Genomic DNA, 23930 nt, shown 5'->3' with positions numbered 1-23930 from the left:
AGAGAGAGAGAGAGCCAAGCAGCGGAAATATGGCCTTCTATAGTTCGCGTCCGCGCAACTCCGTTAACGCTTTGCGGAGCGGGCCGCCGTGAGATAAGACCTCTCGTGGCGGCAGACAGCCACGGCTTTATAGCGCCACGGCTGAGGCGAAGTGGGGGCGAGTGTTGCACACTTCACAAACGAGCGGCACCGCCTCTTTTGCGAGGCTTCGCGCGCTGTATAAAGACTATACAGGGCCGCCCTGTATGCGTGCGTGCGCGCAAAAGCTGTCCGCATCTCTGGCGGACTCCTCGAGCCAGGCGAGGCGCTTGGCCCCACAATGGCGCCCTTTGTGTCTCACCTGTGGCCCAATTGGCGCCGCCTCTTGGAAGGGCAGCGCCGCGGGCCGACACGCACACACACGCACACACACACAAGCACGCACAAACATACAAGCACGGTGGAGTGAAGAGGGTAGTCCGCGGCGGCGGCGGCGCGCCGCAGGTGTTGGACGGGACTTCCATTAGCGGCTGTGCGCCACGCTCTGTACGCCGACGCGCTAACAACCGTACAGTGTTGTGGACGCTGTGCAAGAAGCGGTGTCTTTCATTTCTGATATTGCTCGTGTTTTGGACGCAGTTAGCGGATCTCCGGAACGCTGGTCACTGACGAAACCCAACATGCCCTGTACCGGTTCCGAGGATGATGATATGGCAAACTTGAGTTGTCGTTCGCCTCGGAGATTGCCAGCGAAGAACGATGAGAAGCACGCGGATGCAAGCGCCGACTCGAAAACCCGCATTTCGCTTGAAACTTGTACCGCTATGTGCCGTATACATACCCAGATTTGGAACCCTGACATCAACGGTGCACGAAAATGAGACGTGAAAAGATTTACGCCATGCCATCGCATTAAACCATAATATCGAGAAATCGAGTGTAATAGAGCTGGACACGCGCGGGTGTCTGACAACGAGCGCAGCAGTACCAGGATCACGAGATACTGCAAATCGCTAGAAAACACGTCTGCTTGTCGTCCGCCTGAGCCACAACCACGACCTCCCTCCGCCCGAAGTGATTTCCACGACATCAAACCAATCACGAACCAGAAAGAATTAAGCGCGAATGGATCCGCGAACTCGTGCCCCGTTGCACGGTTAACGCCATTAACAGCTTTGACAACATTGCACGGTATTAAGTGTGGCAGGGCACGCGGCGTCCACTGCAGAAGTGCTGCGTCGGGAGAGAGAGAGAGGGAGAGAGAGGAACTGGGGAGAGAAGGTGGCACGGACAGTGGACGCTGGATGCGAGGCCCGCTGTGCATGTGTCTGCCATTGTGTGAGCTTGTGTGTGCGTGTGTGTACGTGTACGTGTGCCTCTGTTCGCGTGCGTTGTGCATTCGTCGGCGTGTTTCTGCGAGGAGCCAGCGAAGAACAAACTCGGTTATCTCCGCGAGTCCTTAATAGGCCTAATGACGGACTGCGCGAGTGCCACGCCACCGATCGAGGCACGTATACACTCCGCTCAGAGAGGGCTATGCACCTTCGCGCCCCTCGGCTTACGGGATCGCATCGGGCTGCATAAGAGCCTCCCTCTATCCTCAGGTGGACACCGAGGCTACGCTTGAGAGATAACTTGTTTAGTGTCGCAGCTGCTACTCTCTCCTGTATATCCTGTTGAGATCCGAAAACAGATCGGGGACATAATCGCTTTTCAAGTCGGTTCTTATTACCGACTGGCATGTTACTAATGCCGAAAAAAAAATGCTGATACCTTGTTGAAGTACACCGGTTAAAAGCTGGAGGTGGCTCTTCAAGCCGTTTCAAATAAAGTTGCATTCACTTATTCATTCATTATGTTCCTTGTAGTAAAAGGGATATATATACTGTGACTAAACGCATAGATGAAGGTGCAACATCGCGTGGTAAGCTGGCATGTTGATGCTACGTCGTGATACTTTGTCCAACTTGCTGTATTCGAAACTCACTTCACGGGCACTTGTCGTCGCCTGGGGTGACACGACTGCCGAGGTAAAATTATTGTTAATTTTCATTTTTAGTAAAACTTACCGCAAGAATTTGCTTAAACCACTTGCATCCATTTCCGGATGGATCAAGCTTTATATCTGCGATGACTACCTTACGTATAATTCCTTTAGAGTCAGTTATAAAAAGCGATTTAAGCCAATGCGCATTACAATGTACAAGGGATCGCAGAGCGAACGGAGCTACATTTGTGTCTTCCAGTGTTGTAACCCAAAACGTTGGTTTAACGCAGACTTGTTGGTACACGCCATTGGATCCGCCGTGCATGTGTGTTCCCGTGCCTTCTATTGTTCTCGCCTGTAGGCGCTAAGCCAAAATTCCAAATGTCTTCGAAGAGTGCACTCAGCGCGCGCAATATATGGGGCGCCAAAGAAAGATGGCGGTCATCGTCACGCGTGAAATTCGCGCACACGTCCCAAATGACGAGCACGCAGGCGCTGCAAGTTACGGCACAGGCTCCACTTGAAACTCCGGACATGCTTTGAGTGCGGCCTTGATTGATTGATTGATTGATTGATTGATTGATTGATTGATTGATTGATTGATTGATTGATTGATTGATTGATTGGAGTGCCACCAGTGAGCCAGAAAATAAAACTTCGCTTCGATGTACCGTCATGTATCGCCGGGTAAAAGGTTTTCACTGGGAGAGAAAGAGGACAGGCATGGAGGTTAACCAGATGAATGCGTTTGGTTTCCTACTTTGCGATGGTGTAGGAGAAATAGCTCGGAAAGAGCGTAGAGAGAACTTATTTTTTTTTTTAAGTAGGAAGTGCGTTTCCAGACCCGCCATGCACGGTAGCATACACCTATAGTGACTATGACGTTGCGTTGCTGGGCTCGAGGTCTCGAGTTGAATCTCGGCCACGGCGGCCGCATTTATATGAGAGTGAAATGCAGAAACGCTCGTGTACTTAGATTTAAGTGCATGTTAAAGGACTCCACGCACTCAGAATTAATCTGGAGTCCTCCATTACGGCGTGACTTATACTCATATCGAGGCTTTGGCATGTAAAACCCAGGAACTACATTTCTTCGGGACGTTCTTATTAAAGGCGCTTACACAGGGTGGTGAACGGAAAAAAAGCACGACGTTCTGATATGACAAGAAGTCCCGTAGATGCCCTACAGAGTACTCAATATGAAAAATCTTGATGAAGAAAAGGATTGATTCGAAATTATTTATGCATTTCTGCTTTAATTTTTTTTTTTGCGGTGCTGTGAAAGCAGAGTCTTATAGTTGTTTTTGTTATCTATAGGTGACGCAGCAATCAGCATACTCCTAGTCTCTTCGTATAGATTTTTAAATTCTATGTAGTTTTGTTGCATGGTCTTACTGAAGAACACTGGCTCTCAATCTAACAAATGTGGGACAGTTTCTTACCCTTCATCTCTTGCATAATTGTCGAGTGGAGTGTCGCGTTAATGGAGTGAATCCCATCGTATGCAACTTCCGTCGTTTCATCGTCTGAGCAATTGGCGAAATGAAGGCGTCTGGTTGCGCTCGCGTGCAACAGCATACATGCGCGCGCATTCCTCTGCGCCTCCTCCTACAAGTCTCTCTCCGCTAATCATGAAACGTCGCTTCAACCCCTGACGCCGAAGTAAAACATTGCACACAATCAACGCAAACGCACCTCCTCGCACTGAAGTTCAGGCACACAAGCGCTTCGACTAAGCGGCAGGGAACACTGGGGAAGACATAGAGAGAGATAATTTATTTGAAAGAAGGCAGAGAGGTCACGGCCTGAGCCAGCGTGCTCTATATAGGCTGCTACTCTGCACAGGGGAGGGGGAATGAGGTCGTAAAGGCGTGTTGGGGGTGACGTAGAAGATGATGACGTAGAAGACGGATGCGCAATGGGGAAGACAAGCTCAGCATTCTGTTGATAAACATTCGGAAATGTCACCTGGGAATCCACCACCGGGTTCCAGGTCCTTGCTGCGGTCATTGTACGTAGTTCAAGTAAATTTTCAGGCAAATGCGCAAAGAAAGAGATAGTGATTGGGCTTCCTCCATGAGGGTGCAGCACAGATGCCAAGAGAGGCTTCGTGAGATCTAAAAATATATATATATATATATATATATATATATATATATATATATATATATATATATATATATATATATATATATATATATATATATATATATATATATATAGTTACGGTGAAGGGAACGAAGAAGTTGGATTGGACTAGACGAAGTCTGGCAGTTGAACAATATATATATATATATATATATATATATATATATATGCGTGTGTGTGTGTGTGTGTGTGTGTGTGTGTGTGTGTGTGTGTAACGAGTTGCGAAAAGCGGCTCCAGCGGCTCCATAATGACGCGCATTGACTCTATCAGATGCTTCAGAATTCGTATACCCATCTCCTTGCTCGCTTGTAATTTCGCCTGCTTTATTGGCCCTAGAACTCATGGCTTCTCGGCGTAGATGACCACTGAAGATAGTATAGCAAGAAAGTGATCAGTAGGCGTCAAATTATTATTTCTGAATTGAAAAAAATTAAAAAGAAATTAGATCAGGTAGACTCATGTGCCAAAACCAAGATCTGCTTATGAGGCATGCTGTAGTGGGGGGCTCGGAAAACCTTAGGCCCATCTCTCTTACATCATGTCTAGGAAAGGTGTTCGAAAGATTAGTGAACACTAGACTCCAACGTCATCTTGAGGAAAACAACTTGATGCCAGACACCATGTTTGGCTTCAGACCACATCTTTCAACACAGGACATACTCCTGATTTTAAAAGAGGAAGTGTTAGCCAATGTCCCCAAGTCAGGAGAACGCATTATCATGGCTGTCGACATAAAAGTGGCATTTGACAAGGTAAGTCGCGAAGGGATACTGGATGGACTAGCAGAGACCAGCTGTGGTCAAAGGACGTACCAATACATCCGAGGCTTCCTACCAGAGAACAGGAGTTATCAAAGTAGGATGAATTTCAAGTCATCCATCCTCCTAACAAAGGAACGCCACAAGGTGCGGTAATCTCGCCTACACTGAAGATAGCCATGGTTGGACCAGCTAAAAAACTCCAAGAAATTCCCGACATCCGTCATTCTTATAAGCGGATGATATAACAATCTGGATAACCAAGGGCAACTTGGGAACGAAGTAAGAGAAGCTTCAACGGGCAGCCAATACAATAGAAAAATACACCCAACAAAGAGGACTCCAATGCTCGGCGGCGAAATCAGAGCTCATTCGTCTCTCTCTCTCTCACACACACACACAAAAAAAAACAAGAAACAAAGAACTGACCCGAGACTCAAACTCGAGATCAGGCTGCAAGGGAAAATTATTCGTGAGAGGTCAATAGTAAGCGTGTTGGGGATGGGTCTGCAATCGAATGTGAGATGTCTCCACACTTTAAACACGATCAGGAAAACAACGCAACCGACTAATCGGATGATAGGCCGTGTGGCTCATAATCGGACAGGAATGGGGGAAAAAGACACCCTCAGACTGTTGAAGAGCTTGGTCATTAGCAGACTAATGTACTACCTTAGCATGCCATGAATAGGGAGGAGGAAGAAAAGCCTGATAAAATAATAAGGACGGCATATAAGACAGCCCCGAGGCTGACACGCAACACTTCAACTGAGAAGCTTCTATCACTCGGCCTCCACAATACATTTCATGAGCTGGCTGAGGCCCAACTTATAGCGCAGAGGAGTCGGCTGGCGCAAACGACAGGCGGCAGAGCTCTTCTTCAAAGAGTCGGCCTTGGAGAATGCATACAAGTACACCAAAACACTAAGGTACCACTCTGCCAGATCAGATATTTGCATGGGGTATCACCAATACCACGAAGCATGGATTCGACATTACACGCAGGAAGGAGAAAGGCTGGGGCAGAATACGTATAGACAAAGCAACAAAGTACTTGGACACTAATGCTTCACCATATCGGGCCAACGCAAAGAATGTGGTGGCAGTTGCAAACGGTAAAGGTAAAATCACGGCCTGTGCATCGGTTTCCCTAGCAACCATCATAGAAACCGAAGAGATAGCCATCGCCTTACTATAAGAGAAGGCATACAACGCAACCCCTGGTCCCCGCTGGCCCTCGGGGACCAGCTAAGGCTGGTTCAGAGGGCAGAAAGGAAGGCGAGGGCCAGCGGTACCTTGGAATAGGGGCCCGACCACACGGCGTTACCCCGCCGTTTTAAGGGCAACGAATTCCTTTCTGCAAATTAAGTTTCGTTCTTTCTTTCTTTCTTTTTTTGCGCGTGAAGTTTCTGTTTATGTTTTGCCGTGCTTTCTTTCGCTTGCAAGTTGCTCCGCCGCTTAATGTGCGGAACCATTATTCCAAAGCTCCGTAAATTGGCCGCAAGGCCCACTACTAGAGATGCGGGCGCTGCAATCGTTTAGACGATTGGTAGGATTGGTTTGACAATCGACGTGGCTGCCGGCACTAGTTGCTGGCGCAAGAAGCCCCGACAGCCACTGTTGTGCCATTACCACAAGCCCGGATTCAGAATCTGCAAGATGCAGAATTTATCCTGCGAGCGCCCAAATTCTCCCGTGACAAGTCAGGAGGCTGAGCTGTCAGGCAGCGGTGTCCTGCGGAGAAGCATCGGCGGGCAACGTGTTCAAACGTGTCAGCAAGTGCCAGACAGCCCGGCGCCGCATCTCCTATTGCCTAGGGGTCACCGCGCGCGCGAACTTTGAACCGGGTGGCCAGCGCGGTCGCTGGTTGGACCTCTCGGACGACCGCCGAGTGCTGACTTTGTATTGGGCCGTTTGAGTGACAATGGTTCCTCGGGGATTATAAAAGCCGCGACGCGCCGCCTGAAAAACCGGATCCGCCGACCCACCGGGAGCACAGTGCCGCTCTCGACTGGGTTGAGATATGTCACTCGTTTTCGCCGGACGTCGCCGTGCGGGAACAGTCGCGTTCGCTGTGAGATCTCGGCCCCAGTGCCGACCCGTTCATGTCCTGTATAATGACCTGTATATAGTGTATAAAGTCCCTTTTGTTATTCTCATCGACGCCTGGCTCGGAGTCTTCGCTACCAACGCTCTGTCACGAAACGGGTGACGAGCGCTACGGGACCACAAAGTCGTAATCGTGGTGCAGCGGTGCAAAGTCGTAACACCACGCGCTCCTGTAGTACCGTGAGTCATTCGCTGCGCACTGCTCGTTGGCCGCAAACCGCCAGCATTACAGTTGTTTCTTTCGCGACGAGGTGGAATCAATTGTAAATAAATCCGATGCCGATCTGGCTCGATCGTCGAAAATTCACCGTGCGACAACCGTATAAACTTCGCGTATAGATAGCATTCTCACAGGGGGAAAGGTGTCTATCCAACCCCTTTCCCCCTGTTGAGCTCTTATTTCCCTCTCCCGTAGGTCACGTGACCCCTTTTTATGCGAAGTCCGACAACGGCGGCATAGGGTTCGCATAAACAGCTTCGCTGTAAAAGCTTTCGATCATAAGCAGCTGTTTGCCATTGACCTACCGTCTTCGCTAATGATATATGTCGAACATACCCATTTACTGGAAAGTGATTTCGCCAACAATTCCGTCGTAACAGTTCGCAACAGTTCGGTGGTGAATAAGGGATCTTTCATTTTTTCTGATACACTGTCTGCTTGCATTAAAGGCAAGAAGGCCCGGCATCTATGGCTATTTTACCAGACTGTAACGTCTGCTGCGATGCCGTGATGAGCCCGACGCACCGCCTGCCCAATTCACAAGTCGTGCAGCTAATGCCGCCGCATTCGAGAGCCGCTCTCAAGCGAAGAAGGCAAAGCGAGAACGCGCGCGCACGCACAAGCACTCGAGGTCTGATAGAAGCGCGAATCGCGGGCTGATCGCCACCGCGTATACGCTTCATTAAAACGAAAGTTTGACCGCGCCGTGCACGGTGGCCTTCTCCACACTCCCGTCGGGCGGCAAGTCACGAACTTCTAGACAAAGCTCGAACGTAAAGAAAACCGACGAAAGAAATAAGGAAAAGAAAGCGGAGAAAGCGGAATCAACACCAACAAAAGAAACAGTCTCCTGGGTACTGAAACGGCGAACCCTGCAAATGCACTGTCGCGCGCCAGAGGCGAGCGAGCACTAATTTGTTCGTGAACTCGAGAGAGAGAGAGAGAGAAAGAAAGAGAGAGAGGGGGAAGGCTAGATAGAGAGGGTGAGGCAGACCAGTAACGTTGAGGCAGACCGAGTGAGAAGGCGAGATAGAGGGCGAGGCAGACCGAGTCGGGACAACGCGTAGAGTGTAGACAAGACGGCGGCGCACTTTGAGCGCCCTCCGCGGGCCAATAAGATAAGGCGAGCGAGGCTTGTCAGGCGAAGCGCACGAAGAGGGCCTAAATCATCCGGCCCGGCCTGTATGCCTTCGAGAAAGGCGTTCGCCGGTGCCTGTAGTGCATGCTGTAGCGGAAACAGTCCTGTAAACAAACAAAGCGAAACGTACACACAGGATGGCGCAACGAGTCCCCGTCGGTGCCCAGCGTAAGCTCCGAAAGAGAGACTGTGTACGCGCGCACGCATTATTTCGGCATCAGGCGAGTTAGTCGGCACGATGTCGTGCCCGGGAAGCTAACTTCCAGCCCGTTCGCCCGGAGTGTAATTAACCGGTAACTCGGTGGTCGCGTATATAGCGTCCTCAAGCGGACGGATCGCGCCAAGACGAATCGAAGCAATGTGTTCTGAATATCTCGTTTCTGTGGCAAAAGGAGGTGATCCTGGCCTCGGCTCTATAGAGGAAGTCGGGTCTGTTGTGGAATACTCCCGTTGAATCGCTTTCGGGGAGAAATTATGTGCAGGGTATCAACAGAAGTTGCACCAGCTTAGTGGTGGGTACAGGATAATAACTGCACTGTGGAAGTAATGAAGGAAAGCTCATATTCTTCTGCGTCTTTTCTCTCTTTTCGAGACTGCCTCGGCAGTATGCTATATTTAGACAATTAAACCTTCAAAATTGGCTGGCGGGGAAAGCAACGTGCAAGCACTCAAACTATAAAGCCTTCGAGTATAGTGCTAAAAAAAACAGATTAGACTAAGGAACTACAAAAGCCAATAACAGGAAAGAACAAGGCTGAATGAAATCACTGCAAGAAACAACCATAGTAATCGCTCTTCAGAATGTTATAATGAAGTGGCGTTCATCGTGTTTGTCTGGTTGGACGACACGGACAACTGTTTGCCTTTGCGGCGTTCCAAAACAGGTGAATTGGAATGCACCGTAACCAATCATTGCTGTGCGCAGAAAAACCAAAACACCGTCGTGTTTTTTCACTGCTTTTAGATACTTTGTTTTCTTCGTGACAGGGCATCGTTGTTTACTTTTCGATGTAGGCTTGAGCTACGGGAGCATAACTTTCTTTTTTCCCCGAAGCTCATCGTAAAATATAGTAAGTACTCGCTAGGACAAATGACTGGCACTTAACGCCAATCTTCGCAAATGAAACTAACAAACGAAAATGCCCCTTGATGAGAAAGCGGTTCATCGAAAACATTTGTTTAAAAATCTGTGCCAACACTATAGCTGCCGTCAGACAGGTCACTTGAAGCCGGTGCTCGTCTACAAGCGTCCCCAAAAGGACCCAAAGAAGCCAGCGCGCGACACCGTAAACTTTGGGAAAAACGAAAACTTCTCCGCACAACCGAAGAAGGAACCGGTGCGTCCGAAAAGCACGCCGGGCGCGCACCTTTCGCGACCCCCGGGGGACCAATCGGAGAGGGGCGCGAGGCGCGACGTCAGCGGTCGCGCGGGCGCTGATTGATCAGCCGCGTCGCGTGGAGAGAGAGCGCGGCCGCTATGAATGAGGGAACGGGAAGGGGGGGGGGGGCGCTGCGCCCGACCGCCGCCGCCACCACCATCACCACCACTACAGCCACCAGCCGCTTCGGCCGGTGCACGCCGCAAGCACCACCGGTCTCCGGGCGCGTTATTTTTCCTCCAGCAAGCCAGCCAGACTGGATGTGTCGAGAAGTTTCGGCGTTGGCAACTATACTAACTGGTTGTCGTGGTGGTGGTCGCAACCGACGACGTTCGACGGCTTCGTCTCCTCGTCGGCCTGCAGACGAGCGCACCCAAAGCTGCTGCTCTTCTGCGACCGCGTAGTCGTCCATCCTTGTCGGCTGTCTCGGCAGCAGCGATCGACGCCCGTGTTTAGGACATCGAACACGTCGTCGGTCTTGTTGACCACCGAGACGGTGGCAGCTACACCTCGTGTTGCTTCATACCGGAGATAGCCGGAGAAGGCTTGGACACACGCACAAGAGGTACGACATAAACGCACTGACACGCACGATGAAGAGAAAAGTGACTCGTTCAAGGTCCAGGTTACCTGTCTACCTGGAATTCGGGGAGCGCCGACGGTGGTGTTGGCGGCACTGTCCCTGACTTCGACGTCTCGGAATTGACGACGACTGTGGTGCGCTCGTTTTTTATTATCATTATTTTTTTTACGCGTGTTCCTGGCTTCGAAAGTGCGCGTGTGTGCTTGTGGTGCCGCTGCCGCGGCTTGTTTCATTTTGTGCGCGCGTTTGCACCGGAGGATGACGCCGCGAACCTCCTCGGCTCCGTCCCGTTGACGTGGCCCCGTCGCTTCACCTTTCGTCTGACAGTTCCTGGTTTCTCTTCTTTTTTTATTTTTTATTTCGTCTCTGGCAACCGCTTTGTGACAGCGTCAACCGCTGACATTCACGACACATCGCTGTCGGCTCCATCCTCACCTTCGCGAAACGGAAGGAAGAGGGAATAGACCTTGCTGGAGTGTCGTACTTCATGGTTCGGGGTAAGTCTATAGATCGTGGCCAATCGGTTTCTACCTATACGAACGCGTTTGCATGGTTGGTGTCCTTCAGTTAATTTCGAGTAATTGTTAAAAGCTTGCTGAGACCGCCAGTAAATGAACGCGCACAGATAGCGTAGAAGGTTCTTTTGTGTTTTGTGCGGGATTTCGCCGAAGCATTGCGCAGTGGTTTCGGGAGTAAGGCCGAGACCGCCTCATGGGTGATGATGATTGCTTTCGAAGTTGTCAACATTATCGTGATACCGAGCCGACATTTTGGCTCCAGTCGTCCATCTGATCGAATAGCGATTACGACTAACGTAGTACGACAGTGGTAAGTGATGTTCTTTTCCTTGTCATGTCGTTCTGTGGAAGCGTGACATTGTGGAAGCGTGACGTTTTGTTCGAGGGTAGCAGAGCTGCACGATGAAAGAGTTCGCAGACTAACCGACCTTGTTTATAGCGCAGGCCATGGGAAAAAAGACTGAATGAATTTTTTTTTTTAATTATGGGGTTTTACGTGCCAAAACCACTTTCTGATTATGAGGCACGCCGTAGTGGGGGACTCCGGAACTTTAGACCACCTGGGGTTCTTTAACGTGCACCTAAACCTAAGTACACGGGTGTTTTCGCCCCCATCGAAATGCGGCCGCCGTGGCCGAGATTCGATCCAGCGACCTCGTGCTCAGCAGCCCAACATCATAGCCACTGAACAACCGCGGCGGGTGATGACCAAATTAACGAAGCTGTTGCTGCCACTCGTTACGACAACCCCTTCTGTCAAATGTAAGCCCTTCCTTAAGGCAAGTGTACACAACAGATAATAACTGGGACGCGAGGTACAAAATTATTCGTTCGCTTGGCGGCTATGGTGTTGCAGCCACATTTCGTTGGCAGTGAAAGGCAGGCAGTAAGGCGTCCCTCATAATCAAATGGTGGTTTTGGCACGTAAAACCCCCAGAATTCATTCAAAATGATTCACTTTTTTTTACGCCACACTGACCCTTACCACGTTAGTGGCTCGCAATTTCACAAAGAGCTATCCACAAGGTAAGCTATGCTGGGCAAAAATATATACTTCCATCGTTCTTGTCCTCGAACCAAGCAACCGTTCTGAACTGAACATCATTCGCGTTTTTTTTTTTCTGCCGAGCGAAAGGCCAATCGAAGCAGTTCGACACGCACTTGGCCCAAGTGCACGGCGAACTTTCATTTCGAAGACGCATGCGAGTTGTCAAAGTTACAAGGTCGCCCGCGGCAGATAAGCAGCGCGGACTGCTTTGGTTTTCCCTCACTGTACAATTATGGAACTGGATTTTCTGGATACAGTCGGCGGCGCCCGCAGTGCTTCGCTTATAGTGTAGCGATCCAAAAGTGATCGAGAACGAGAGCACTCATCGCTTACCCAGAAAGCGGCATAGATTCCCAACTGGGAGCCTTGCAGCGATGATCATTCATCACTGCAGGTTACAGCGTATACGTAAGTGTGCGCGGTCGTTTGTTTTGCTTCGAATTCAAAACATGCGCGCAGGTAGGTTGGAACTGCCTATATGCCCCTCAGCCAGAGAGTCTTTCTTGCCACTCTTCTTTTTTCGTGTGTGGGTCTTGCTTTTGTTCAATTGACAGCGCGATCGGCGAAACGCGGCCTCTTTTCTTCAGGAGAGATAAGATCTGGTCTTATTGATGACGCTCGAGCAGCGCTACTGTAAGAGAAAGAACCAGGAAAACAATGAAGTGGTGACACTGTTGTTATCCACGTTTTATTTAATCGAAAGTGCTCCGAATGCGAGTTGGGAAGAGATGTGTGGAAGAAGTCTAGAATATCTCGTTTTCGAGGCGATAATGTAAATTTAGGTTTGCGTGCGTCTTAACTCGTCCGAATTGGGGCATCTGGATGCTTAAGCCTGGTATGACCTGAATCTTTCTAATAGAAGAAGGCTATTTTAGTGGAGGGTTACTTTTGTGGTGACAACATCCAAAAATGTAATAATTTGTTCACATCAATTGTCTTTATGTATTTGTATACCTTTTCGTGATTTACGCCTTCTGACTAAAGAAAAGCAGCGGGCCATTTCTTTGGGCATCCTGCGAAACCGAACTTTGGAATTGGTTCACCTGAGTCCTTGAGGCCACCTGAATTGCTTGAAGTCTTCAGCATCATAGTAAAATCGGTGTTCAAAGTTTTGTTTTCAAAACGAGAGTTCCTGATGCACCCTTACTTTGTTTTCAGGCAGACAGACGTGATATCGGCTTTCTCTTTTTTTTTTTTCGCAGAAGCACCCCGTTTTGATTTATGAGCTCACAGTCGATGTACCGCGAAATCGGGATGATTGACTACAACAAGTTAATAGTTAGAGCAATAGTTATGGCAGTTACTACACTCTGCAGAGGTTAGACTTTGCAGACAACGCCGTCTCTCGTATTTATTAGAGACCAGAAATCTGTGGTAATTTGACATTTGTGTTTGACTTTCGAGCTCTAAATCCATTACCAATATCTGAAAGTTACTTTTTTAAATCTCTAGATAACCTTTCTTACTGCAGGAAACGCTCATACTTTATCACTGAATCAGAGTACCTGTTTTCGATAATTACGTCGCAAGGCGATTTACTTAGGCCACGGGACACCAACGGGAAACCCAGCTCGGCCAAGCACGAGCTCCGACTTTGCGCACAGCGAAAGGCCATGTAGAAGCGCATCTTCTGCTTCGTTACAATATATCCCCTTTGGAGAAAATTCGAGCCATCCTGGTGACTTGTGGCGTACGTAGAATGAGCCGGTTGCAACACGGCTTAGGTCGGCTGACACGGACCGCGTTGCGTCCATGATGTCTCTCAGGTCGTGCGATTGTGCCAAAGGTTTGAAGACTTGATGGACAGGGTAGCTGAGGTATACGAATCGGCGTAGGGACCATCATGGCGCGCAGCAACTTCCAGTGAAAAGCGAGTGCTGTGAGGCGAGATCAATAGGGAGTCCATTGGAGAAGTTGCTTAGGCAGGTCCCTGCAGTGTCATGCCTTTGGCGACTCTTGAGCCGCGGTCGCAAAGGAGCTAAACAGCTGGCCACAGTCTTCCGCGTGTCTGGCCGCCAAAGACACCGGCGTGCACACTGGGAAGCGTCGGGTCGGTATGGGAGCGAAGCCCTCGTCCGTACAACAGGAAGAATGGCAAAAACAGAGTTGTAGCTCGCGTAGAAGTATATACGTGTATTATAGAGGCGTACGTGACGAATGGAAGAACGGCGTCTCCGTTTGTGTTAGCCGTTGCGACATTCGTAGTCAACATGTCGCCGTGTGTGCTGTTGGAGCGTACGCGCTTCAACCGCACACTTGGCGACATGTTCAAAACAAAGTACTTGGTTGCATACATATTCATTTGTTTTTTCACAGTAGGAATTTTGGGCATGCTTATCATAGGAAAAATATGGTATGATGGTAGCTTCATTCGAAGTGCATGAAAATGCACCGCGATGGATGCACAAAATAACCTTTTAGAAAAAGAAAGAAAACGCGCATAAAATTGCTGCGATGTAGCTGTTTCTTGTCTTCACCATGCACTGAACACAGTTTACATGGATGCGGGTAGAACAACAACATGGACGTTCAAACCGCAAGACGAGAACGAAAAAAAAAGAGGAACTTGCCACGTTTCGCAATAACGTCGACCAGATATAGGTATACGATTCAAAGAACGTCTTTATAATTGTATTTCAGGATCAATTGGTCAGTTAACCCCATGAGCGCTGTGGAAATCCGCTCATGGGGCTAAAAGCCGTCATCAGGAGGTAATTTCATTGTGGTTTCGCGTAGACGCCAAGTTCTATATCCCTAATTACAACTTTAGGTCTGATGAGGAGTCAATGGTTTTGTCATTCAGAAAATTTTAAGCGACATCACGCTCTGCTTCGCTGGTCGTGTGGAAGTGGTCGAACTATTCAATGGCTATGTGATTTTCGTTTGCCGGTGCAAAGTGAGCATAAACGCGCAGAAATAGTTTTAAAAGTAAGTGAGAAATGTTGCCCCTGTCCTGTGACATCTCGCTCAGACGCGACAGCTAGGGAAGCTCCAGGCACTTTCTTCTTAAGATTTGTGCCGTTTTTACATCGTTAAATTTTAGGACCCTCGTTACCAATGCTGCGCGAACTGGCTCCCTCACTTAGCAGCTAGAAAGAGACACTGCATCTAAATGCGACACCGTACATCCAATGAGGACAAATTTTCTATTACGTCGCTTTGCACCTCCGCACCAAAATTTTACTGAAGACAATATCGTGCAACAAGTGGAAGTGACGAAAAATGGTGGGCACTGCGATGATGCGTAGCGAACTCAAGTGACTCCGTTCGAAAATAAATTGAAAAATTCGTGACTCTCGTAAAACTGCGACTTTGATGTTCAGCTCGAGGCCATGCGTTCGAATCCGGCGGCCGCGTTTCGATGGGGGGCAAAATGCGGTAACCTTCGTGCAGTCAGATTTAGGCGCACTTTAGAAAACCCCAGGTGGTGAAAATTAACCCATAACCCTACTACGGCATGCCTCATAATAAAATCGTAGTTTTGGCACGGAAAATCACATAATTTAATCTTTTTTTTTTAAATTGTCGGGTGTTCGACTGACCAGCTGTTTTTCAATCCTTAATTTGCAGCACATCGTGTGTTGATGTCTTATCATTCAAATTCAACAACGGCCGCTGCGGAACTTCACGTCATTTTGCATGCAAAAGTTTATTGACTCGAGTAAATCGACTAAGAAACATGTAATGTGAATAGATTTAACGTCACCGCTGCACGCGCTATTGGGGCACAAAATGTCACGCAGTAAAACCATTGTGAAAACTCCGGAGCTTAGGCAGTCTGGTTACCCATACTGGAGTAGCCTATATACCACCGCGAGATTGTGTTTCAGTGGGTGCCCAATCATGCTTACTTGTTTGAAAGTGAAACAGCGGATAAACTAGCGCTCACCGACTGGAAAGGGAAGCACATCATTCCAGAACTCAGAGGAGTTGTCAACGAGAGAATAAAAAAAAGATCCCTGACGATTTAGTGGTAAACGTGACAGAAGCACGCTACCATTACGTAGGACCTATTTGATATCCTGAATCCATGATTTAATCGCGTTCACCACATTACAAAGTGTCGTTCAGAAGCACGCTCGACAGGCGTCCTGCCTCTCTGAGGAGTGAAGTGCACCTGACGTAAGTCCGGAGTATGGACCGCGGTCAGTTGCGCTATATATCTGTATATAGTGGCGTTACATGTCTGTAGTGTGCATCGACAGCTGACGGTGTTTGATCTTGGGGCCAATGACTCGACCCTATCAGTGCGATAGTGACAGTGAAGGGTGCTTAAAATATTTTGCTTTATAACGCGGACGCGTAGCAAATTGCAGCATGACAAAGGACGCTTGCCTTGTGTAGCGGTATACATACGTATTCCTTATCCCCTGGCTTCATTTTGATTATATTTCAGCTTTCTTTTTTTTCTTCCCACGTCGACTATTAGTCGCCAACAGTTTCGCATAGACTTGTATAAAGCTGTATTAACAGGTAACCAATCAAAAATGAGCATCCATCTTCGTTTCAGGTTTATACGTATTATGCTATCCCACATTGTTAGTTATTTCTACGTTTGTACTGTTTTAGCTATTTTTATAGTAACAGGAATCTAACAAACCCCGCAATCACGCACTTCGGAGTACGTACTGCTCCCCTCAATAATGCCTCTGGCCGTGAGGTTAACAGAAATAAAGAAATAAATGAAATAGTTTACCTTTTCTTTTTTTTTTCAGGGCAGGCTGCAATGCAGAATGCTAAGTCAGTCTTCACCTTATTTTGGCAATCAATTCTTTCTCAAGTGGCACCCTGGTTCGCCAAGATAGAGTTGAAAAATGGTGAAAAAAAACAAATGATTCTCGCTTTTAATACGACGGGGGAACTTTGCTATGGGATGACATCTTCAGTCCCACTTCCAGTGGCGTAGCAACAGGGGGGGGGCGGGGGGCCGTGGGCCCCGGGTGCAAGGGGCCAGTGAGGGAGGGGGGGGGGTGTCATATACGTCTGAAGACACCCCTCTTTCCGCTGGCTACACCCAGTGGGGGGGGGGGGGGGGGCTGACAGAAGACCTAAGGGCCCCGGGTGCCACATGACCTAGCTACGCCACTGCCCACTTCGCATATTTATAATCGCTGGACATGTTAACCTAGTCACACACCTGTCAAGCTACTCGGTATGTCGTGGGTTACGATCAAACTTTAATCGGTGCTTTGTGTTAAGTGAGCAACCGCGAGGCTACTGGTTTCGTTGTTGCGCTCGCAGTTTTCTGTACTCTTCCAGATATTGCGCAGTCAGGTGATGCGAAGTAGAACACATACTTTCCTACCTACACTTTCAAGGTGCATCACGTCCTCTAGGAACTACTAGTAATTTTTTTTACGTATTTATTGATCTCACTGGAAAATTGCTCGGCAATTACGAAGCACTGAAAGCCAGCTCTTCTGAATATTTGAGGCTCTCTTTGGTTAGTAATTCCTAATAGTATTAGATCCTTACTCCTTTATTTTTCAAGACACCTTGCAGCCGCAGCATCACCAGTCAGTCCGGTTATTCGTGCAGAGTAAAAAAAAAAAAAATATGGAAGCATAAACCAACCGAAATTACCCTCCACTGTGTTACCAAAGCTAGCTTCTTGAAAAATAGTTTATCGGCGCAATAAGTGAATTCCCGTAAGAGATCTCTCAGTACGGCTTCATCAGAATCGCGTTCGCACATCGCACAAGATCATTAAATTTTGTAATGGAAGTATAAGACAAAAAGAGTACGTGCCTCACGGCCAAGCTTGGCGGAAAATTCCGATGTGGCTTTGAGCACTGACGTAAACATTGTATTTGATGTTAGGTAAAAAAAAAAAAAAAGGCTGCTGTTCCTTAGCTGCAGTGTAGTCAACACGAAGCGGGGCCATGCTAAATCGGTGGCGTCTCTCATAAAGCTGCGTCTCCAGTTCTGGCTTTAAATTTTATCCTGAGGGTGTAGTTTCAGAGCTCAGATACAATTCGACGGGCTCGTGTGAACGTCTGTGACTATTAGTGCATTTACTATTAGACCACACGCGTCAGCGAACTCACCGCTAATTTCCTTCTTTCCTTCCCTCCTCTCTCTCCCTGTCATCTTTGTTTCCCCCTTTCGCATTCCTCCGGTGTAGGGTAGCCAACCGCACGTTATTCTGGTTAACCTCCCTACCTTCTGCTTTTCTCTTTCCTTGCGAACATTCAATATGGGACGCGCGCTCCACACTGAAGCGTATTTTTGCACTCTGATCTTAAATTTGCACAAAATGCAAAGTTCCAAGCTCTTGTCACTTCTTGAAATTTTAGCGTGCCACTGGCTCTCCAAAGCGTGCGTTTACCTAACTCACAGTGACACAATTCTGGTGGGCTTAAAAACGAATTTGAAATGTAAAATTTAATATGTAAACTATGTAAATATGTAAAAAAAAATAAGTCTACGCCCTGCTCACTACACCATAGTATCGCAGGAATGCACAATGACATTCGTTAAAGTGGTGTAAAATGAGGAAAAAGAACTCACAGAAAATAAAACTAACCCCCCCCCCCCCCCCCGCTTCCCGTGCCACTACGCACTATGAGAGTCAGAGTGTTAAATAAATAAAACAACTTCGTCCATTTCTTGTCCGAGCTGGCGTCCTTCCTTACTCTTTTCTTTTCCCTTCTTTTTTTTCGCAACGTATCGGCCATAATGCAATCCGATCAAATTTGTCCAACTTGCCGTACCCGACCACCTCGGACTTGCCGCCCACCTCGGACGATTTTACCGTCAGCTCATTTCTACTAATAAAGTTTATTCCTGCTCTTCCTTGCCGTACCCGACACCTTGGTGTGCACCCTTTTCTCGACGTTCTCTAGACGCGTGGGCTTCACAAACCCTCTCCAATCTCCACGCGGCTAACGAAACAACAACAACAACAGCAGCAGCAACAACAACAACAACAACAACAACAACAACAACAACAACAACAACAACAACAAACAAACAAATAAATAAAAAACGACTGTTCAGACTGGGATACATAGCGCAAAAAATGACCCAGAGACGAGCAGAACACAGGACGAGCGCTAAGTCTTAGCGCTCGTCCTGTGTTCTGCTTGTCTCTGTGACATTTTTTGCGCTATGTATCCCAGTCTGAATGTATCCCACCAACACGCCCAAACTTCTTCCCTGCTAAAAAAACGACTGTTGCAGCTCACGCCGCTTCGTCTCTTTATCCCATCGCAGGATCTCCATCAGGCAACGGTGCACCACCGCGGGAACGGAGGCACGGCACGGCGGAAGATGTGAAACAACGCGTGATGCCGGGCGCTGCCGCCGCCGCCGCCTCCACGGCGTCTGTGCCGTCCGCGTCGGCGATGGCCCGCGGCTGCATGGTGCTGCTCGCGCTGGCCATGGCGGGCCTGCCACCCGCCGCCATGTCCCTGGGAACGTGGATGTGAGTGAGCTCTTCCTGTTGTTTCTCCAGTGAGCGCGCGTGTCGGACATTTCTTTTCCTCATTGGCCGAAACATTAAGGGCACGCAAATGGACGCTCCATGGGGGCGCATTCACGTATACGCAAGCGATGCGTGGCTGTTGAAGTTGTATGTATACTATACGTGCTCGTATATGCGGCACTCTTGTAGGCACTGCAAGCGCGACTTTTCACAGAGGCATCAGCGTTCATTCAAGTCAAAGAGGCTGGGGTTTAGACTGTTTTAGGCTTGTAGCGCAGCTCAGAAAGAGCAAAAAAGGAAGGAGGTATAAGGGTAATAGGGTAATCGTGTAACCCCTATCTCCCCCCTTTTTTACTTTTTCTGAGCTGCGCTACAAGCCTAAAACAGTCATGACATACCAACTCGCCCAAACTGCCACGCTTTTGCTGGGGTTTAGCTTAACGATATACCGCCATGCATTGCAACGTACTGCTGACGCCCACCGGCTCCTTGGTCTTCACTGGTGACTTCAACGTGCCTCACCAGCTATGGGGAAGCACCAAGGTTATATAGCTTCAGACAGCAGAATGACGGCAGCCTAACGTATCGGCGGAGCACTTGCTTAGACTTGACCAGTTTCCAGGCGCTTTGCTGCGTGCACACACAGTGTTCCCTCTCTCTCGCTTTCCTCTTTCTGTTCCCCTTCCCCCAGTGTAGGGTAGCAAACCAGACGCTCGTCTGGTTGACCTCCCTGCCTTTCCTCTCTTTGCTCTCTCTCTCTCTCTCTCTCTCAAGCGCGAATGACGACTCAAACATTGATGAAAGACGACCTGGCTGACCTGCAAGCTGCGTCAACGGTACCACGCAAATAATGTTTAATTCATGTTTGCGTAATCCTAGACAGTATATATAGACTTCAATCAGTAAACGCCGTGCAGCCATTTGACATGAGAGGTGCGGATCATTTCGCGAAATTCTTCGAAAAGCCGCGGCACCTGTGAACAATACAGTCGCTCGACCGCGTGTTGGGGGGGGGGGGGGGGAGGGGGGGCTCTGAAGATGTTTGGGTATACTCCAGTGACCCCTGATGATGCCCAGATATCGCGAGAGATAGTGGCGCTTGCGTGCCTGTTATCCCGGTATACCGGGATAGCAGGCACGGAATACCGTAAGCCCGCCTGGTATATCAGGCGGGCTTGCGGCCGAAGTTACGGCAGCGGGCTTAAGTAGCCGAAGAAGGTTTTGACAGACAATGTGTAAAAATTTTCCCCATTGCCAATTCAGTGAAAGAGCACGTTGAGATTTGTGCTCGCTGTGGCCGTTTGATGACAGAAGGGGGTTGAAAAAAATGCAAAAGCGGTCTCGCCGCTCTCCGCTACGGCGCATGGATGCTGCGTGTTTCCTTTTTCTTTTTAAGGCACGAACATCATATCGAACATTACATTTTAAGTACGGCAGAGAAAGTAGTTCATTCTTTTTTGAATAACGAGGGGAAAAGATCACTTCTTCCTGCTTTCTGTAATGTGGAAATACCTTTACAAACATTTAAAAAGATGGATGGATGCCCAGGATCCACATTTTATATGCTTTCTCGCTCTTGGACAACAAGCGTGTGTTCTCGCCTCATGCGCAGCGATGCATCGCGTTGCGCCAGCAGGCAGTTCCTGATTACGCTTCGGTAACTGCTGGTAAGCGTCCGCAAATTACGAATAAGAAATTAGAACACGCAAAACAAGCAACGTATGGCGCTGGATAACACTTCCAAGGCCGGATTAAGTGCCCGTAACAAATACCGAAGAAAGTGGACAGGAGAACTGCTACCACCGTAGCTCGGTCGATTTTTACATTTGGATTGAAACCACAATTAATTTCCCCTATGCTTTCCTTGGTTTCATTTTCTACTGGCCGTATGCGGTTGTGTCTAACAACAATCGGGCTCTTTGAATCTCTTTCTTATCGTTCATGAACGACATAGTGCGTCAGACTTTGCCATATTTTCTCTTTCGCTCGTTTTCATTTCGTCCTTGTCTTTCCGCAACTCTCAATTACACCGACGTGCACATCAATCGATGTCATATGCACAGAACGACTGCCTCCCCCCCCCCTCCCCCGTCCTTTAATTTCGACGCATGCTCTGATCGTCCGCAACCGCCTCCCCAACACGCGACACTAAGCGACAGACGCCGTTCACGAGACGACGACTTCACGGTCCAGGAGCGCCTTCGGCGCATATCTCGTTCCGGCACCTCTCAGATCTATACCCGAGTCGAGCGACACCGCGCGGGCTGTCATCACAGACGTCATCATTCTCACGACGACGACGCTTGCAAGAAGATGCTCGCACCACCCGCGCAACAAAAGACTCGCGAAACCTGCTCGAAACGGAGGTGACGGCCTCGTCGGCGGCATAGCTCTACAGAGGCAGAGCCGCGCGTCCTTCCCGTACGCTCCGCGTCTGCCAGCGCTCAGGTATACATCTCGGCATCACCCCCACACACACACACACACACACTCACACAGGGCCATACAGGCTTACAAGGCAGGAGCAGCAGCCGCGCCCCCCTGGTAGTCGACAAACGAACGCGAAAAGCCGAACGGCGCGTCCGTTTGATGTCTCCCGGCCCTTAAACAGGAGGGGCAAGGCATTCCGACACGACCTTGCATGTAACGCGCACCACGCCGAGAACGCGTCTACTTGGCGCTGCGTGTGCGTGTGTATGTGGATGGATGCGTGTAAGGCGGCGGCGGCGGCAGCTTGGCTATCCGCGAGGCGAAAAAATGGGCGGCTACCGGTATACCCTCGAGTGCGGAGTTTGTGCCGCAGGAACAGGCAGGCGGGAGGAGGCTGAGGAGGAGAGAAAGAAAGGAGGAGGCGCGAAAGACAGCGCACAAAACGGTGGCGACGGCCCCGCCGGCGGCACTAGTTGGCGAGGAAGAAAGGGGAGCCTTCGTCTTCGTCGTCGCTTGCTGCATGGCACCTGAGAAAGAAGAAGCGGTCAGGGAGGGAAAAGTGGCCGGCATAACGAAGAAGGTGTCCGCGGAAAGATCGAAAGGCCGAGGAAGACGGAGGCTCCATGGAGCCCGCGGACACTCCGGCCGACCCCTCTCGCTTTCCCCGTCGTTCCTTCTTCTAAAAGACCCCGGAGCTTTAGATCATTCCGAGTACACGCATGCGCCGTAGACGTGAAAAAAAGCTTCTTCCACCTTGCCGGAACGAGGCACCTTTAGGCCGTCGCTTTTGTTGCTGGTGGTTTGTGCATCTTCTTAGAGACTTACGTTCTCCCTCCCTTGCATACTAGGACGACGGGCACTGGGACCCGTCCGCGGTTTCCGCGCTACAGGACATGTTTTAAGCAGAGGACGTCTGCAAAGTTTGCATTGTGTCTGTAATTGCGGATGCACATGAAACGATGAAAGTGTTGCCATCGCGCGCGCGCGCGCGCGTGTGTGTTTGTGTGTCGACACGCGCACACGCACACACACTGAACACCGCAAGTGAATGACGTAGTAGTTCTGCGGAAACCCGCAAGGTGGAGAGAAGTAATGAACAAAGGGAAAATCAGACATCCACCCGCAGAACGAGGAACCCGTATGGGTTTCCTTTCTAGCAATTGCTACGAACGGGTGGATGTCTGATTTTACCTTTATTCACCGCAACTGAAGTTGGAAGTCCTGCCTGTAGCAGGGTTGACATCTTCAGCTTTGTTTAAACCATCTCTTTCTCAGATGTGTCAAGCGTTCCTCATTCAGAGGCGTTACTTCGGCATCTCCGACAGCAGGACACCGGACACCTCTCAACTGAAGATATCACATACCTTCGAAATGTCAGACTTGCTATATGACCCCTTTGTTGAGAAACACTTGCATTTCAGTGATGTCTGAAGGACGATCAAAGTACGTTTTAAAGAATACTTGTATGCACTTTGTGTGCTCAAGTGATCCACTGGCCGTAAAGTGTCACCGAAGCGTAGCGAGTGTACAAGAAAAGGCAACAGTTCACTTACCACTTCAGCCTATAGCCGCTCGAATGCTGGCTTAAGGTTGGGTTAATATTATTTCTCCTTAGTACGCTCTTTCATAGACGACCTTAGATAGGTCACCGTGCAGACTTTAGTAATTATCCAAATAGTCATCATCATGATAAAATTGAGGTGAGGGGGCGTTGCCTGGAGATGCAACAACGTTTTATTTTATTTATTTTTTCATACGCCCGCATCCGCAGCGTTGCAAATCCTTGGCACTACATATACCTTTGAGGTTTCATACCTGTAGAAGCGTTTAACGTAACACTTAAGAGAGAAAAAAATAACTTTACCTGCGTCAGTAAATTACCCTTCTGCAATACCGAAAACCCACTCTCACCGTAAGAAAAGATTTGGTATAAACCATACAGGGAGGGAAGTTAACCGATGGTCATTAAGGGTTACGGACTGGATTCCGAGGAAAGGGAAGCGTAGCAGGGGGCGGCAGAAAGTTAGGTGGGCGGATGAGATTAAGAAGTTTGCAGGGCGACATGGCCACAATTAGTACATGACCGGGGTAGTTGGAGAAGTATGGGAGAGGCCTTTGCCCTGCAGTAGGCGTAACTAGGCTGATGACGATGAGGATGACGAAACCATACACACAAAAAAGAAATAATAAAGAAAGAAAAACGAGA

General features: G+C 49.0%; 1 protein-coding gene and 1 long non-coding RNA gene across 2 annotated transcripts in view; one reads left to right on the top strand and one right to left on the bottom strand.

Annotated features, from left to right (window-relative positions):
- Positions 1-23930, bottom strand: part of LOC135897038 (uncharacterized) — a 398744-nt gene that overhangs the window by 284754 nt on the left and 90060 nt on the right. The gene's annotated exons all lie outside the window — the stretch shown is intronic.
- Positions 9904-23930, top strand: part of LOC139060041 (protein Wnt-5b-like) — an 82639-nt gene continuing 68612 nt past the window's right edge. Inside the window, exons 1-2 of the mRNA XM_070538772.1 lie at positions 9904-10799; positions 19084-19294. Of these exons, the coding sequence (XP_070394873.1) occupies positions 10790-10799; positions 19084-19294 (221 nt within the window). The 5' untranslated portion in view covers positions 9904-10789. The remainder of the gene's footprint in view (positions 10800-19083; positions 19295-23930) is intronic.

The sequence above is a fragment of the Dermacentor albipictus genome, chromosome 5, assembly GCF_038994185.2.
Source record: "Dermacentor albipictus isolate Rhodes 1998 colony chromosome 5, USDA_Dalb.pri_finalv2, whole genome shotgun sequence".
NCBI classification, from domain to species: Eukaryota; Metazoa; Arthropoda; class Arachnida; order Ixodida; family Ixodidae; genus Dermacentor; species Dermacentor albipictus.
Note: the sequence above shows the minus strand (reverse complement) of the source record. Positions and strands in the feature narration are given on the sequence as shown.